The sequence below is a fragment of the Strix uralensis genome, chromosome 20 (genome assembly GCF_047716275.1).
Source record: "Strix uralensis isolate ZFMK-TIS-50842 chromosome 20, bStrUra1, whole genome shotgun sequence".
In the NCBI taxonomy this organism is placed as follows: domain Eukaryota; kingdom Metazoa; phylum Chordata; class Aves; order Strigiformes; family Strigidae; genus Strix; species Strix uralensis.
The window spans coordinates 5187790-5205640 of NC_133991.1; the positions used below are offsets into that span (position 1 = coordinate 5187790).

A 17851-nucleotide genomic window follows, 5' to 3' on the forward strand; every position below is an offset into this window, starting at 1 on the left:
TTAATAACCTTCATAATCTACTGACTAAGTCTTATAAAGATATACCCAAAGAGAGTAGTGATGAATTCGGAACAGTGTGGCTCCCAGCGATTAGAGGTTCTTATATCATTTTCCCCTCTCACTGTATCTTTTCTAAAAAGCCAGCACCAACTTACATATGTTTTTAAATGTTGGGGGTAGAGGACATGTGAGGTAGTGGTAACTAACCCTGGCATCCTCAAAATATATTTTTTTTTTCTTTAATTTTTATTTTTTTTAAATGAAAACAACATTCCCTTTTAACTTATATAATGTCCATCGTATTACAATTTATATATTTTTCAGTAGGTAAAATGAACAACTTTCTAACTTATACTATCCTTCCATTAAGCTCATTGACATGTTTGAAATATTGGATAATAAGGTGTTACTTGGCTTTGAAGGGTTTCATTTTAGGCTTTCACTTTCTGTCACAGTTCTGAAGCTCAACATCTTACATTTTGAACTATAAAGTTATTGGGTAAAAATGATTGACACAAAGACTGACATGATGACTAAAAGGGTTATTGTCTTTAGTCATTTTGTCTATATCTGACAATTGATCTAATTTTCTGGGTAAGGTTGAAAAATGTGTAGCTCAGGGAAATATTAATAAGTTAATAGCTTCATCTGTTGGTCTTGCTGGGGCAGATTAATTTCAGGACCCATGTTCACCTATGCCATGTGAAGAATGTACAAGTGATACTGAAAAGAAGGGAGGAAAAAAAAAAAAAAAGGAGATGGAAGACCCTGAATAGGCATGTCTTTTTCTCCATAGTTATTGTCAGGCATGTTCATGGAAACTGTTTTGTCAGGTCTTTTAATTTTTGTAAATTGATCTTGAAAGTCCATTCCAGAAATTCATAGCTTAAAAGAGGAAAAAAATATTGATAACTAAATACATCTATACATTTTTAATACTAAACATTTCTCGATCATTCTAGTATCAGTTTGTATTAGTGATATTTGCATGTATAGGGAGAGGTTTTCATTTCCATGACAGCAGGCATCAATTTTGGGAAGAGATGAGAAAGGTATTCATAATTTAAATTTGCAAATAATTCTGTCAAGGTGCAGTTTATGTGTTTAAGGCGTATGAAAGTTGGCAGGTTTTATTCCCTATTTTTCTTACAGGCATAATTCCAAGTATTGACTAAGAGACGAAGGGAAGGCTCTAGAATAATTTTATTTAAGTAGTCAAGTTGTGTAAAAACGGAGCTGTAAATAAACAGAACTCTTCTTTCTCTCATTTCCAGTCAACAGTGGAGGCAAGGTGCCTTTGAGTGATGAGTTTGCACAAGTATATTCCCTGGCTGATTCAATTAGAATATGGATGGTAAGATCACTTGGGAGGATATCTATTAATATCATTTACCTTAATATTTTACAATGCAGTGTTAAGGAGTAGGGTGAGACCATGTTTTCCTTCAGTGATTCTAGATCAGCTGTTTTCACTGAGGAAGAACATATATTCACTTCTAAACTTTGAACTTAAACACTTAAATGCATCCTTACACTCCCCTCCTTCTCTCAGCCCCAGATGTGTCATCGTGAGTATTTAAGACTGAATTTGACTCAAAATCAGTTAAATTTGTGTAATTTTTTCAGCAAGAATGTGTGTTGTTAATTGGGAAGATTCTTACATAGCAGTTGGAGTTCTTTTGAGGTATAGCAGAGAAAGAGATGTCTTAAACATCATTCTCACAGTAATGCAGTGCTAACAGAAAAGAAAATAACTGCTTCTTTGACAAGCCAGTAACTAGCTTCAGTTCAGGGTATGTTTTTTGCATGTAATTTTCCTTGAAACATAAGCCTTATGTCAAGAGCTGGTGTCATCAGCTCACAACCTGGTGAGAGGTGTCTTTGTCATCACCTGCAACTGCAGAGAGCCAAAATTCATTTAGATTTCACTAGTCTGCAGGAGATTTGAAATGTTAACAACTATGTGGCCTTTGAGAACAGCTAATTCAGCCTGTGGCCCGCTTTTCTGCTGCTGTTGTGAGCCCTTCAGATGTGGGCTGGTCAAATTAACCATTCTGGTATCTTGTGACCTCCTCCCTCCTCTTTCCTGCCCGCAAGAATTCCTGGCAGCTTGATACACTAGAGCTGCAGTGAGTGCAGATGCATGTTAAGATGAGTAATTATGTTGTACTCGTTGCATGACAGGTGATGTCTGCGTCTGACAGGACTCACTAGTTACATGACATGATGCTTTTGGAGAACCTTATCTTATGACTAGATGTGTATCTTTTCCTGAGTGGTGGGGGTAAAGGGGAAGCCTTCTGTTTCTTGGAGGGCTGATGCACATCCAGTCACAAGACAGGGGAGGGTCTCAACCTACAAACCTTGAGCATCTTGGTATGAGGCTGTGTTATCTGTTCTGATAGTTTAGGTACTGCTCTTTTAGACTACTGGGTGTTCTGTTTTGCAGTAGGGAATAGTAAATACTGTCATCTGTTCCTGAAATTAAATTCCTTTAATGTGATGCAGTCTTCATACTGCCTTGCTGTATAGATATACAGGGGAAGTCATATTTTAACTATTTTAACATCCTGTCTACAGTTGGAAATGAGGCAGAAATCCCTGATGGGTAGGGGAAATGATACTGAAGAGAAGCAGAGCACAGAAGCAAGTGAGGTGAATCCAGAAACTCTTGGTAAGTGTTGCCTTTCCAAATGTATAAGCATTCCAGGTAGTTTAGTAAAGCATTGCCTTGTGAATCTTGGTCATTATTTTTGCTGTAAAAGGTAAGTTAGCAACTGGGGTTACTTTTTAATACCTTAAGAGATAAACTAGCATACATTACATGAACTATCTGACATCATATTCTGCTATTCTTTGCAGAAAATTCTATAGGGAGTGACTTCTTAGTTGAATCACGTGGTTCTGAACTTATGTTCACCTATTTTTGTAGATACTTGTTACCACAATGAACTGATGTTAGAATAGCAGCTGATTGTTATTGGAATAAAATGTATTTTCATTGACTAGTGCGTGCTTCTTATGGTTCAGTGTGATAATTCTAAATTTTCAAATGCCAAATTTGAATAAAGTAACTTGATAGCGTCATGATCACTATAATAAGAAAAACAGTATTTTCTGGATGTCTTGGCTCAGAAGAAACAAGATAAATCACTTTCTTCCTGAGCAGAAGATAGCAAGTTTGGTGTTCTGTTGTCGTGATTTTAACTCTTCCCATTTTTGTGCCGCAGCAAAACTTTGTATGCAGAAGAGCCTTTTATTACTGAATTTTTTGCCCGTAAGAGCAAAGACGAAAGATTCTGCTTCAGACAGAGTGGAAGCCCAAGATACTGATGATATCCAACAGTATGTCAGTGCTGAACGCCAAAGAAAAGGTTCTGTTGTAGACACGGACTTCCAGGCAGCACATTCATTGTCTTCCAACGGAGTAACTCATCCTGTTTCAAAAGAGGGGGGCCAAATGACACAATCTGATACAAAGATTAAACAAGTTCCAGACCCCCTCCAAACAGAAGCATCTGCATTTCATAGTAAGCCTGTTGAGAATACAGTTTCACAGCAAGAAGATATATCATCACCTCCTTCTACTCCTACACGAAAATCTCAGCTCAGCCGTGGAAGACTAAGGCTGCTGTCTTTCAGATCAATGGAAGAGCCGAGAGCTGTGCCTACTGTGAAGGAGAAATATCCTATATTGAAAAACATACTAGACTTTATTAAGGATCAATCACTTTCACATGAAAGGTAAGCAAATTAAAAATGATGCCCATTGCAATATACAGAAACTTGTCTTCAGACCTCTTCAGGTGGAATAAAACATCCTTTAGCTGCAAGATAGCATTGAAAATAATTTTGTACCTAAATAGCTGTCAGATTTATGTATCAAACTTCAGTTATTCACAGCCATGTAAGGACTTGTAGAGAGTATTATTTCCTTTGATTCACTCCTATCATGTAGAACTACAGAATGTGAAAAATTACTTGGCTGTTCCTTGTCTTGCTTCCTGAGATCTGTTTGCGGTGGCATTTTGCTTCTTATCTACGAACAGCAAAGACACGGTATATCAGTACTAGAAATCCTTGATACCAAATATTGAGTAGTGGCATCTCTTATTAAATTACCTGGTATTCTAAAAATGTAAATCAAAAGAGAGATTTCCAATTCTCAGCTTGTCTATTTTAGGCTCTAAAACTTGGACTGGTGGAGGAAGTGCTGGATTCTGGTTGGAACTTTATCCCTCACTCCAACTGCAATATACCACTGTTGAAATACAATTGAAAATTTAGATACCAAACTCTTGTTTAACTAGTCAAGTACTTGAATTGTGGTTTATTTGGGTTATTTTAAGCACAACATTTTGAAGTCCTCATAGATGTTTTTTGCTCTTCTTAGTGTTTTAAAGGTTCTTGCTTTGAGAAAATCCCAAGGGCAGAGTATTATGGAAGTGCTCAAGACAATCCGCCAGTGCCTAGACTCACTTGGGCAGCCACACTGTTTTCATCCACCGTGTGTACTTTTTCTCTTAGAACTTCTAGCCTGTCAGAAAGATTTTACAAAGTAAGTAATCATTTAGGCAAGTCTCAGCCATGTGTTTCAATATGTCTTAGTCCTTGTGTTTTCCTAGTCATGTATGTTGTAAACAGTAGAAAGTTAGTGGTTTTTAATCCATGTGGATAATAAAAATATGATCTGAGGATTAGTTTTTAGGCTACTATGCACATCTTGCATGCTTTGTTTAAAAAAATTTAATAATTATGTTCAAGTGGGACTTAGTTGTACAGCTATTCATGCCAGTGGGTATCATGTGGTTCGATCACAACATGGATACCTAGATACATCTTTACAGTTCCAACTAGCTCACAGCAAACTCAAAAAGGCTGTAGAGTCTTCAATTATTGCTTTAGTTTTAAGTTTCTCTCTGATTCTAGACTGGTTTCTTTCTCGTCCAGTAAAGCTGTAGTGTCTAACCCATTGAACTTGGAATTACTTATGTAGCATTGCATCTTTAATTTTTGTGAACTTACATTGTAAGTCAAGATAATACCTAGCAGAACTAACTTTCAGGAGTGGTGCATGTTATATCTTGTTATTAAGCATTTGCTTGTTCATGAATTTTCATAACTTTGGATGTGAAACCTGTAGAAGACAAACTTTATTGTGGGGCGATATATCCCACTTGTGTGCCAGAGGCTGAAGTGATGGACGTGCATGCTAAGGCCCACAGTTAGCTGTGTACCAGTTACAGGGTGTGCACATGCACACACTAACAACAGGCAAAAGGATCATATTGATGATATGCATGTGCAATATTGTTCTAAGTAAGGAAAGAATTTGGAAGTTTTTTCAAATTTTATGTACAACTAGAAGGCGCTACAACTAGAAAGCACTGTCTCAAAGTAGGAGCTAATACCATGCTGGTTTGGTTCATGAATTTAGGTCTGATTTCTATTGTGTGTCTGGACAGTGCTGTCTGAACTCTGTCAGCTGGTTTCTCACTTGTCAAGAGCTTTTTATGGTCGTCTTGCAGTGCACTGATTTCCTTTAAGATCTTGATTAGATTTTTCTAAAGCACCTTTTTGATATGAAGGAATGTTCTTTCATTAGTGCCATGAGAATATTCTCTTTGCCTGTTTTGTTTCTTAACTTCTGATTCCTGGTACAGGATTCTTTTGTTTTTCTTTGAAAATGGCAGACTGCATTTTAAATAAAACTAACATCCTTCCCACTTGTGGGGAGTGCTTAAAACCTTGTCTGTTTGTGAAATTTGCCAAACCATGTTACCTAAAATGTAGCAGTGAATTCCAGACTATTAATCTGAGTCTTTAATTTCTAGCTACTTTGGAAACTTGGAAGGCTGTGGTGCTGAGCTACACAAACAGATTCGAGAGTCCTACTATCAGCTTGTTTTGTTCCTGGTAAATTCTGTGAAGGGATTTAGTGCAATTAATGACAGGTACAGTACATTGCTTGCATTACTTCTGTGAGAAATTTTTTTTCTGTTCTTCCTCACCTCTTCCCATGTAATTTGTTATTGTTTCATTCCTTAATTAAGTTTGCCTGTACCTTTCATTATTTACAGAACTAAACAGGGAACCTTGATCTTGTGATCAAAAATGCCAAGTGACCTTTTTATTAATACTGTGTGGGAAAGCACAAGAAATTTATCAGTGTTAAAACCTTGAATTATTGCGTTTTGTAGTTATAATTCTTCAGTGTGTTTCTGAAGCTTTGCTGTAAAATACTAGAAATAGCAAATTTATTTACTTGACAAGAGTCATGCCACAATAAACACCACAATTCTCCAACCATGATTTAATGTTAAAGCTCATGTTTTAGTAACATTCTAATTAGAATTATTGGGATTTATAGCCAGGTGTCCTAAAGAAACTAGAATTTTGCAACTATAACGTCCGTTTCCCTGCTAATAACTTCCAAGTCCTTTGTCCAGTTTCAGCTGAACATGGCAAAGGTTTCAAAGAGAACAAGTTCCTGCAAACATCAGGAAAACCTACTGCAGGGAAGAGACAGACCCTCTTGCTAATACTCAGGTTATTAGCATAAGCTCTGTTTCATCTGGATTCATAGAGGATATCATCTTTGTTTCAAATTGGCTGTGCTTCTTGCTAAATTTTGTCAGTTTATGCATTAATAAACCTGAGTTTCTGCCATATAGTTAATTTAATGCAGAGTAAAGCCTCAAAATCGGTGTACAGTGATTGCCTGCCCTTCCTCCACAAATATGCTATTTCAACTTCAGGTTAGAGCTGTCATGTTTTATTGTCTTGTGTTTTTATTTAGATCATTGCTTCCTGCCTTATCATGTGTGCAGACAACTCTCCTTCACCTTTTGGATATGAGTTGGGAACCAAGCGATCTTTCCTTTTTTGTTGAGATTCAGTTACCACATCTTCTTATGACTACATCACAAGAAAACATAAGTATTCATGACAGTGTCATTTGGTGAGTCAGGAAGAATGTAACTTTCACGAGGTACTAACTATTGACACCATTTTTACCAAGAAAGGCTCCTGAACTTTGTGCTGGAACAAGCACTGAAAGTACTATTAACAAATATGGCATAATTTTGGCCAGTATCCAAGGGCTTAACTGAAGTATTTGAATTTTTTTTGCAGCATTACTAGTGCAAAAACTATTAAAATTCTATCTTTAACCTGATTACTGCTGGAACACTTCACTTGTTTAGCAGTGTAGCAGGAGGTAGATAATGCTGTTTCTTGTCTTGATAAATACCAAATGTTTTTAATACTTGCACGTTACAATTTTATCACAGTTGTACTTCTTACACGTGAGCAAATGTGAAGGCCAAAAAGCTTTTACAATGTCTCATCTGATCTGCTGGCATTACCAAAAGCAGTTTTCCAAGTGTAGATTTTTCTGACTTTGCATTATGTATTTAAAAACTTGTCACAGAGGCAAGAAACAGGTGTCTATATGGTCATTTATTAACCAAGTGAACTGGAGTTCCCACAATTCTGTTTTTATTAACACGTTATAGCACTTTGTTCTTTTTTTTAAAAAAAAAAAAATCCCAAATGATATTAGAGGGAAACCTGATTGCATTCAAACTTAATTTTGAGCTTGTTTTCTTTTAGTCAGTGGAGTGAAGAAGATGAAATTGCAGACTACAAGCAAAACTGTGAGTGGATGGATGAATGTCAGGATGTAATGTTTGAGACCTGGTATGAAAAGATAGCTCAAGCTGACCCCGAGAAGCAGAGAAAGGTAACCTCATAATTTTCTTATTTATCTGCAGAAGGGGTAAAGAGGAGACTTCTAAAAGCTTAAAGGAGAGAAAGGAATCTGACAAACTGATTTTTCATGAGTTGGATCCCTGGCTCCCTGTAGGCCTTCAAAAGTCTAAAATGATTAAAAGAACCCCATCTCTTTTTTTGCAAGGGAAGTGTTCTGCTTTCTGTCTAAAAAGAGCTTTCTCAAAGTCAGAAAATAATACTCAAGTAAACTATGTCCATTTATTGCTCTAGATGCACATGTTTGTTGCTCGTTACTGTGACCTCTTAAATGTGGACATATCCTGCGATGGCTGTGATGAAATTGCACCATGGCATCGCTACCGCTGCCTGCAATGCAATGACATGGATCTGTGTAAAACTTGCTTTCTTGGTAAGAATCATTAGAAAAACCCTCAAAACCCTATTCTTGAAGGCAAAATAGTGTCTTCTAAATTATACCTAAAATAAAGCAAAATACGTTTCTTCTGGATGTTTTAGAAATGTTAATCTTTTCTTAATCTGAATGTGAACTTGAAATTAAGAAAGATCCTTTATCAAAAAGGATTTACAGGGAAACCTTAAAATATTTCTTTACAGGTGGAGTTAAACCTGAAGGACATGAGGATGACCATGAGATGGTTAACATGGAGTATGCCTGTGATCACTGTCAAGGGGTTATCATAGGTCGGAGAATGAACTGCAACGTGTGTGATGACTTTGACCTTTGCTATGGATGCTATTCTGCAAAGAAATACTCTGACAGGTATTAAATATGTGATTTTGTTCCCCCACTTCACTTGGCAGAAAAGCTGTAATTAGCAACTAAGTAACGGGTCATTCTCATGTTGCTTCCTGGAAGGTGGCCTCTGCCATCAGAACACCTAGTTGGGTGTCCTTTGGGGAAACATAGCAAATACGTGACCAGTTCAGGAAAAATTTCTGTAGGTTGAAAACCTCTGAAGTAACTTAGTAGCAGTTGTTTTCTAGCCATGGCTGTGAAAATTGCAGGAGGAGAGTAACCAACCCTGAGTGATAAGATAGAAGAAATGAACAGTGCTGTGGTTGGATGACATAGGTTTCAGTGCTTGACACCAAAGATCTTAACAAATTTAATTTCTAGAGCAGGAGCCCTTGTGGCAGTTCAGGTTCTGTTAAATGAGCACTACTGAAGTCAGCGAGTCTCTTGACAGCACTTGAAGGTCTACAGTTTGAAACTCTGGAATGTGTTGGGTTTTTCATAGTTTTTTGTAAAGGTGTCATGTGTTACTAACTACATTGGTTAGCCAGAAAGTGGCTGCATTTCAAAATTGTGTACGTTCTCCTTTCAGTCACTTGCCCACTCACAGCATCACAGTGTATCCGATGGTGACTATTCGAATCAGCGACCGACAGAGGCTCATCCAGCCATATGTCCACAATTATTCCTGGCTGTTGTTTGCAGCTTTGACTCTGTACAGTGCAGATTTGGCAAACAGGGAGGAAGTAGAAGGAGAGAAACTAGATTCACAGGTCCTCAGTCATGCCAGAGTTCTGCAACATCAGTGCATACAGCTCATCGGAGACTGCTTGATGAAAGCACAGCACGGAAAAGGTGAGTCAGCTCCTCCTTCACTGAAACAATGTTTTCTAGCAAGCCAGAAAAGTCAGTGATTACTCACATTGAAGTTTCCAAACGAAAGGGGAAGCTACTGAGTACTTCACTGAGAAAAACTGTTTATGTAGAAAGCAAATGTAGAACAAGTGTTCAGGGTCACTGGAACATGGAAAATAGGGTGCTTGAGAAAGTTAGCTTTATGCTTACATAAATATTGGAGACAACTTGGCAACTCTTTGTGTTTTTTTCCATCTTAGATGTTGTATCAATCAGTATAGCTTCATGTTCTGTTCCTAATGTGTTACTGACAGTTGAAGGACTTGAAGGAAAGCAAATAACTTGGTGGAAAATGTTTTTTGTTCTGCATCTCTTGGCAAGAATTTTTTAACCCTATTTGTGGTATGAGATAAGTTCCTGGGGATGGTGTCCATTTGCCTGGAAATTAAGATTTCTGTGAACCAGGACCTACTACAGAAAATAGGGTGATACAATAGAGACCTATGTTGAATGTATCAAAAATTCTAGAATCAAGTTCAAATAAGTTTATTGGCAGTTTTTTTTAAGCAGGTCTAATACAGCTGAACTATCAGCACCACTACCACCACCACCAATTACTTCTGCATACTCATTTAATCTGTTTGTTTTTAACATACAGTTTTATTGTATAAATATTTAAGTGATCAGAAGATTAAAAGCTAGGACAAACTTCCTTTTCGTATTTTACACTGTTGGGAGGTATCTCTAATGCTGTGTTAAATTAAGACTTCTAGCCCAATGGTGTCTTTGTGAAGTGGAGAATGTCACCACCTGTTCATCACTTATTTAATGGAATTACATAATAAAGTGAACATGATGGTGAACATCTCTTTCTGATGGAGTTGGTACTCAAAAGAAGAGCGTGAGGGGAAGTTTGCAGTTCTCTTTCAAAATATTTCAGTTCTGCTTTTTGCCTATTGTCATGGTTTAAACCCTGCCAGCAGCCAGACACCACACAGCTGCTCGCTCACCCTCTCTGGCCCAGGGGACTGGGGAGCAATTAGAGCGGTAAGGGGAGACTCATAGGTTGAGATAAAAACAGTTTAATAATTGAAATAAAACAATAATAGAAAGTATAAACGGGTAATGCACAATGCGATTGCTCACGACCTGCCGACTGATAGCCAGCTCACTCCTGGCTAGTGATCCTGAAAAACCAAGATCCCGAAACTGCAATCCCAGAAGCGAGAGAGAACCCCTCCTTCCCGGCTGACCCTCCTTTATCTACTGAGCATGACGTGAAGTACGTCATTGGCCAGTTTGGGTCCAGTGCTCTGGCTCTGCTCCCTCCCAGCTTCTTGTACACCTGTGCATGGATGGGACGTGATAGGACATGGGGACTTGGAGAGTCCTTGATCTCTTAGCATCAACAGAAACATCAGCATATTACCAACATTCTTCTCATACCAAATCCCATACTGAATCCAAAGCACAGCACTATTCTAGCTACTAAAAGGAAAAATTAACTCTATCCCAGCTGAAACCAGGACACCTATCTTGCCACTCAACAGCTAAATAGCTTTTATAACTTTCTTGCTTTCAGGTCCAAAAAATTTAGCTCTCCTCTGCATGTTACCAGAAGGTGAATCCTTCTCGGAGAACGACACTGTTTCAGTCAGTCCTCCCACAGATGGTGCTCCAAAAAGTCATGCTGGTGATAAAGCAGTGAAGGGAAGAAATGAGAAACCAAGCACAGGCTCTTTTATGCACTGTAATGTAAGTACCCATTATTTCCAGAACCCCTGATATCAATTAGGTGTGTGATCTTCAGGAGCTTAAACATCCTATTCTGGATATGCGACTGACGTAATGGATAGTAACGATTTCATTTGTAGGTTAAAGTTGGGGGGCAAGGGGACAGTTGTTGGTTCATTTTTTTCATTAGATCCAGCTGATCAAAGACAAAGGCATCACCTTATGTTCTTACAGGCAACTGATTCACGAAAGCGTTGGAGGGAAGGGACAAAGATTGTTCTTTCTGGAAGGGTTGTCGTTTCCCCTAGTTGTTAGTACTGTTGAGGTTTCCTACAGTTTTGTAGAGTGTATAAAACTATTACAGTGTAATAATTTTATGCACAGAGATACAAGCAAAATAGAAAAAAGTATTTTCACTGTATGAAAGCTTAAGACATATATACATCAAGAAATTCTTAACTGATGAAAGGTTTTGATAATCGAGATAAAATGTTTGTCAAACACAAATGACTGGCTGCTTCCTTCCATGGTTGTTTCTGCAGGTATTAAATTTTGTTTTAATCTTTTAGTGTTTTAATCTTTGTTTTATTTTTAGGGGAAAGGACATACTCGCAACGAAATCCAGTCTCCTGCAGAAGATAAAGTAGGAAAGCAAGGAAGTGAAAGCAAAGCTGTCTTTGCAAAGAAACCTGTTTTGAGACAAGAGTCAGACGTGTCTGGGGATGATAATGTTTCTCCAACAGGTAAAAAATTATCTCTTGTTTTCCCTGTCACAGAAATATCCATTCAGATGCAAAACAAACAGCTGTATTTTATTTCTAACCCATTTTTGTGTATTTGCAAATGTCTTTAATGCAGACAAGCTGTCTGCTTTGTAAGAACCTGCCAAGCATACTGCTTTGAACAACTATTACCTTGCAGTCGGTTTAAAGGATTCTAGAAATCAGAGTAGAATTGCACCAGTATATATCCATGTATGTGGAGATTATAGTTCCTGTTGATCTAAGACAGTACTTTTGTATTCTTATGTACTTGGAACCAGAAATTAAGTGTCTTATTCTATTAAAGAGTAGCATTGTAAGAATTATGATAGTTAAATGGATCTGTCTGTAGTACTGCCCTTTATGTTTTTTAATAGATGGTGTAAATCTCTTTACCTACTATCTTTTATACACTTGCTTTTCAGATTTTAATAACATTTTTTAAAAAGATTTTTTTATTCTGAGATTGTAATTATAAAAAATAAGCTATCATTTATTTTATTTCTAATGTCATTTGGGGGATTTTCTTATTTTGTTTTAACTTAAAAAGCAGATGACTGCCTCTCAGAGGATTCAGCCCAGAAGCAAGCAGAGAAGGTTTTAATACCTAGCCAGGAACAAGTTTTTGCTGAATGCTCTCAGAAGAGGATTCTAGGATTGCTGGCAGCTATGTTACCACCTTTCAAATCAGTTAGTTCTTTTTACTTTCAATCTGTGTGGTTTTCTAGGTGTCACAAATAACATGAATAAAATTCATAGCAAATTAAATCTGGGAGATGGGCTGTTGTTGCTTACGTGTTGTAAAATGTGAATCAGAATGTCTTAAGACATTTCACATTACTAAGGAATGTTAGGGCTTGTTCCTGGGTGGGGGGAGCGGGAAGGGAATTCTAATTTATCTTAAAAGCAGTCTATCTTAGCTGTTCAACACTTGCAAAGTTTAAATCATCAACTTAGGTTTATGTGTCAGGTCAGCTTAACAGGTCAACAACTGAAGTAGGAACCTAGTTTCTCATTTCCTTTTGTCCCCTTTGAAAGAGCATTGCAATAGAAGCTTTTGTATGTGCTATGACTTTGACTGAAAATCTTTTTTTTCCCTGCCTTACTGAGATTTTTTTTTTTTTTTTTTTTTTGTAGGGCTCCACAATGTCTCTGATCAACCTGGAACAAATACTTCCACTGATGTTTCAGGTTGTAATCTCAAATGCTGGCCACCTAAATGAAACTTATCATTTAACATTAGGCCTTCTGGGCCAGTTAATCCTGAGACTTATGCCTGCAGAAGTGGATGCTGCGGTGGCTAAAGTCCTTTCAGCCAAACATAATTTGTTTGCTGCTGGAGATGGGTCTACAGTGCCAGGAGGCTGGAAGACAACTCATCTTCTGTTCAGTCTGGGAGCTGTGTGTTTAGACAGGTGCTTTTTACTTTAAACCTATTAGTTGCTCTCTGATGACTAATACTATTTTTCTTTCATGTGTGCCACATGCATAGAGGCTTTTTAATAGAAAGTCGATTAAACCTGTACCCTGATCATGGAAAGGGCTTAGCATCTGCAGCCCTTGTTGCAGTGAGAATCTCTTAATTTCCTTCCAAAAGAAGGCTGGCTGTTGAAGAGTGGCTTAATTTTCTGTGCCTGCCTACGTAGCATGTTATGGTGGAAGGAGTAAGGTTGGGAAACTTCAAGGAAAACCAAAATACAGTCCTATATTTTTTGTATGACACTAATTCTGTCCCATTGATTACATCTCTCTTGTGTAACTTCGGAAAGGAGGAGAATGTGTCATGTGGTAACTGTCACCAGTGCTGAGTTCTGGATCTGGCCCTTTTATGTAAAAGCAGAGAGATTTTTGTATAATAAAACTGCACTGGAAAAAGCAAGGAGGGGCAGGGCAGATGTTCCATTTTGAAGATCTTGAGAAATCTCTCAAGCGTTCTAAGATAAATGTCATGCCTGTTAAATATGACAGTGTTATTTTTCATTGTAGCTATGTTTCACAGGGAAGGTTCATAAACAAATGGAAAACCCTATGAAATTTAAAGCCAGAATATCCAGAGGATCAGCTGAGGGAAAGGATTTTCTCAAAGACTAACTTTAGAGCAAGGAGGCCAGTCTCTAGATCATTTGTGTAGTCCACAGAGGGAGAGCAGGTAGTCAGGTATGTGGGAAATAAGCCACTTGCTGCTGTGCAAAGAAAAACTGCTGAGCAGTAAACTAAAATTAGGAATTAAAGGTGACAATGTTCAGGCATACTTTGGTTTGGGACTGTAAATCCTTTAAGAAAACAGAGTAGTATTTATGCTCTAGTGATGAAAAACAAACCAGAATTCATGTGTCAGCTGACATGAAAGCTTCAAATATTTGGAAAAACAGTTACTATATGAAAGCTATAGCTATGACAGATCAACAGTGCTACACTGCCTTGAGGAAAAATAGTTTCAGGTAAGTTTGTAGTCAGCCCTCCTAATACAGACTGCTCTTGCTTTCCAGTCGTGTAGGTCTGGACTGGGCAAGCTCCATGGCAGATATTCTTCGATCTTTGAACTCTTCTGCGCAGTGGCACAATGTGATCGCTGCTTTCACTGACCATTGCATTAAGCAACTGCCCTTCCAGCTAAAGCACACCAATATCTTCACTTTATTGGTGCTGGTTGGGTTTCCTGAGGTAAGTGGCCTGTTGATACTAAAGGAAACGAAATTGGTTAGAGCTTTTAGGTTTCTGTTTCTAAACACTACAGATTTCATCAATTGGGGACGTCCATTATAAACTGTCAAAACCCGGTGTGTGTCAGAGTTCACATCCTTCCACTTGCGCACAATTAATGTTTATCTAATGAAGAATGATGTAGCTGGTTTTGCCTTGCACTTCTTTGAGTGGTACTTATAACTATCACAAGAAAGCCAGCTTCCTACATTTGAGTATCAAAAAGGGCTTTTTGTACCAGCAAAACAATCCAGTCTCACTCTTGATAGTCATAACTCTGATATATTACCTATGTAGCGTTAAGTTGGTTGTTGCAGGCATTTTTATAGAAGTGAACTGCCACTTTCTAAAGATCAGCAAATACCTGGCAGTGAACAGATTGTTCGGCTAAAAAATACAATACCAAGTATAAGCAGATGTAACCAATATAAAAGATGACTGTGTATTTGCAAGTAAGTTTTCCAAATAATAACTGAATCTTTTGCTGCAATTTCAGGTGCTGTGTATGGGGACTCGTTCTGTGTACATGGATAATGCTAATGAGCCTCATAACGTGATCATCCTGAAGCATTTCACTGAGAAAAACAGGGCAGTAGTAGTAGACATCAAAACCCGAAAGAGAAAAACAGGTTCTGTGACATTTTTATTTTATCAAAGAATCACAGAGTATTTCCTTACAGTTTCTTATGGGTACCCAAAAGCATATTTTAACTAGACCACTTTGTGCCAGTCTGCAGAGTCTGAATTCCATTATTAGCAAGTCATCTGATTTTCTGTTCATAGGTTAAACATTGTGAAGCTTCTGCAGTAAAGATTATGGAGACTCATTTTCTTTTTAGAACTCTGACATTTATTTTTATTCAGAAAAGGATTTAGGAAACTGTTGAGACCCATTTTTTAATTGAGAAATTTCAGAAATAGGCTTTTGATTAAGCAATTTTCTGTTTTGAGATTTGCTTGCTGCTTGTGTCTATCCTTTACAAAGATGTGCTTCATGTTTTAAAACAATTGCAAATTTAAAAAATGTTCATGCTGCCTCTGTATAGTATAGGAGAGGTACTCAGCCTGAACATTTTTGGAATAGTCCATTTTGTTGCTCAAAAAATACTCTGCATATTTATGAAGTGCCTGTTTCTACTGTGAGTGAGATGTGCTACCTACTAGCAAATGAAGACCAAGAACAAACACACACACCCATTATCAACTGATTGCTTCTGAAATGATGCTGTGTCAGCTGTTTATTCCTGGTCCTGTAAAAAAGCGTGCTGTGAGGACAGGCCTAACTTGTTTAATCATGTGCTTTATAAAATGTCTGTCTTGCTGTCCTCCTGTCTGGAAGAACTTTTCAGAACAGTTTGGATACTCCTAAAATTCGAGACAAAAGTGAAAAAGAGCTATACAGCATGAAATAGTGTATGCTCCAGGAAATGTGTCTGGATATTTTAGAATAATCCATTCTAGGGCACATTGGTAGATTGTGTTGGCTATCATGGTGTCTAAAGGCTATGAAAAAAACCCCAGCAAAACCCACCAGAAGACAACGACAAAGACCCAGAGCTAGATCCTGCCTCAAGGGTCCCATTCATTGTACCAGAGAGAATTTTATTCCTGTATTTCACCTTGTTAAAAGTTAGTCAAGCTATAAACATTTAACATATAACAAATCACTTGGATTTCCATGAGCGAGGGCTTTCCGCTTTGGCATGTATGACCTAATATTGTGAAGTTAATAAAGCAAAGGTTGTGCTAAGATTTGACTATTGAAGTTGTTTAAAAGACCCTTGGAAAAATCAACAGACTAAACTGCTTTTTGATATTGAAGAAAGATTTGAATATAAAAGCTTTTTTTTTTTTTTTTTTACCATTGACATTTTAACAGTAAGATCAGCAAGATCTATTCCATCATATCAACTACAGGTCAGAATTTTCCCCATTTTAACTGTAAAATACAACACGTGCTGCTTTTTGTGCTGTACTGTTTATGTGCAAATATGTGCAGACAATCAACTGTTGCCAGAAGTTACCTAGGGGTTTTTTAACTTGCACTGGGAAATGAAATATTTTCTCAACTATTCGATGAATCTGAGATCATTTTAGTGCAAGACCGTTATTAGAACGTACTTCATGTATGGATCATGTTCATCTCTCAGCCTACTCATATCTACCGGTAAGAGATGATTTCACAACATTTTAAGATGAACCTAGTGAATTGTGGTTTTTCTCTCGTAGTGAAAGACTATCAGTTGATTCAGAAATGTGGACAAGAAGGCAGTGATTCCCAGACCCAGCTGAGGCAGTACCTCCAGCACTTTGTTCTTATATCCACGCACCTTCTGCAAACCACCATGGACAGTAGCTATGCTGAGGCAGTGGAAGCAACTTGGGTCTTGTCTCTCGCTCTAAAGGGGCTTTACAGAACACTTAAGGTATCTTTTGCCTGACACATAGAGTATAATAGATAAATAAAAGTTTGCATTCTACCTTGAGCTACAAGAACTTGAGCGTTGACTAAGCGCATTGGGGAACTAAAGTTCATTTCTCTCACAGCTGGCTCCTTTTATCCCCTGTCTGTAGGGGGTTGAAAATGTTGCTAGGCTTTAAATAGCATTCGTGAGTCTGAATTGAAAGTTGGATTGCTTTTCCTCTTTGGGGGCTGACCATTCATGAAAGCTGAAGAAGAAATTTATATGGATAACACTTGATGAAGTGAAGCTGACTTGCCCCTTTTCTTGCTACTGAAGTATTTGAGGAGGGGATCTGGGTTTTTTTGGACTGACAGAGCAAACCAGATATCCAGTTACAACTCTGTGTGTATCATAGATGATACTCTTAAGGTATTTTAAGTGAGGATTTATATTTTGGGGTTTTTTAGGGAAATGAAAGAAAAAGTTTCCCAACATAGTTTGAGCAGGAAATTTATCTAAGGCTGTGTGATAAGGCCTTGCAAGCATTGTGATGCATCATTCCTTCTTTACTTATTTATTTGTGTGTGTGTCTGTGTGTGTAGATTCATGCCTTTAAGGAGATCCAAGCTGCTTTTCTTCAGTCTGGTTTACTCAAGCTTCTAGTGAAGAAATGTAGCAAAGGAACCGGTTTCAGTAAGACCTGGCTTCTCAGAGACTTGGAGGTAAGGAAAGTTACCTTTTGTGAAATGTCAGGCTTCACACAGTGGCATGAAAGGTTATGACACTGCACTTCCCTTTTGTAAAGAAAGTCTCAAGAGTATTTCTAATTAGTCTTTATAAAAGCATTCGCTAACTGTATGCCTGAATCTGCCTTCCTCTGTCCATCATAGTTGTGCAGGTAATAG

General features: G+C 37.7%; 1 protein-coding gene across 3 annotated transcripts in view; it reads left to right on the top strand.

Moving 5' to 3' along the window:
* Positions 1 to 17851, top strand: part of ZZEF1 (zinc finger ZZ-type and EF-hand domain containing 1) — a 62242-nt gene that overhangs the window by 28719 nt on the left and 15672 nt on the right. For 2 of the 3 annotated variants that reach the window (XM_074890710.1, XM_074890712.1), the window contains exons 27-44: positions 1275 to 1354; positions 2581 to 2674; positions 3231 to 3744; positions 4394 to 4558; positions 5835 to 5954; positions 6800 to 6961; positions 7615 to 7744; positions 8005 to 8143; positions 8350 to 8515; positions 9081 to 9343; positions 10926 to 11098; positions 11673 to 11820; positions 12389 to 12528; positions 12976 to 13253; positions 14328 to 14502; positions 15038 to 15170; positions 16771 to 16967; positions 17549 to 17668. In XM_074890710.1, coding sequence (XP_074746811.1) covers positions 1275 to 1354; positions 2581 to 2674; positions 3231 to 3744; positions 4394 to 4558; positions 5835 to 5954; positions 6800 to 6961; positions 7615 to 7744; positions 8005 to 8143; positions 8350 to 8515; positions 9081 to 9343; positions 10926 to 11098; positions 11673 to 11820; positions 12389 to 12528; positions 12976 to 13253; positions 14328 to 14502; positions 15038 to 15170; positions 16771 to 16967; positions 17549 to 17668 — 3197 coding nt within the window. The remainder of the gene's footprint in view (positions 1 to 1274; positions 1355 to 2580; positions 2675 to 3230; positions 3745 to 4393; positions 4559 to 5834; positions 5955 to 6799; positions 6962 to 7614; positions 7745 to 8004; positions 8144 to 8349; positions 8516 to 9080; positions 9344 to 10925; positions 11099 to 11672; positions 11821 to 12388; positions 12529 to 12975; positions 13254 to 14327; positions 14503 to 15037; positions 15171 to 16770; positions 16968 to 17548; positions 17669 to 17851) is intronic. The other variant, XM_074890711.1, reaches the window with a different exon arrangement.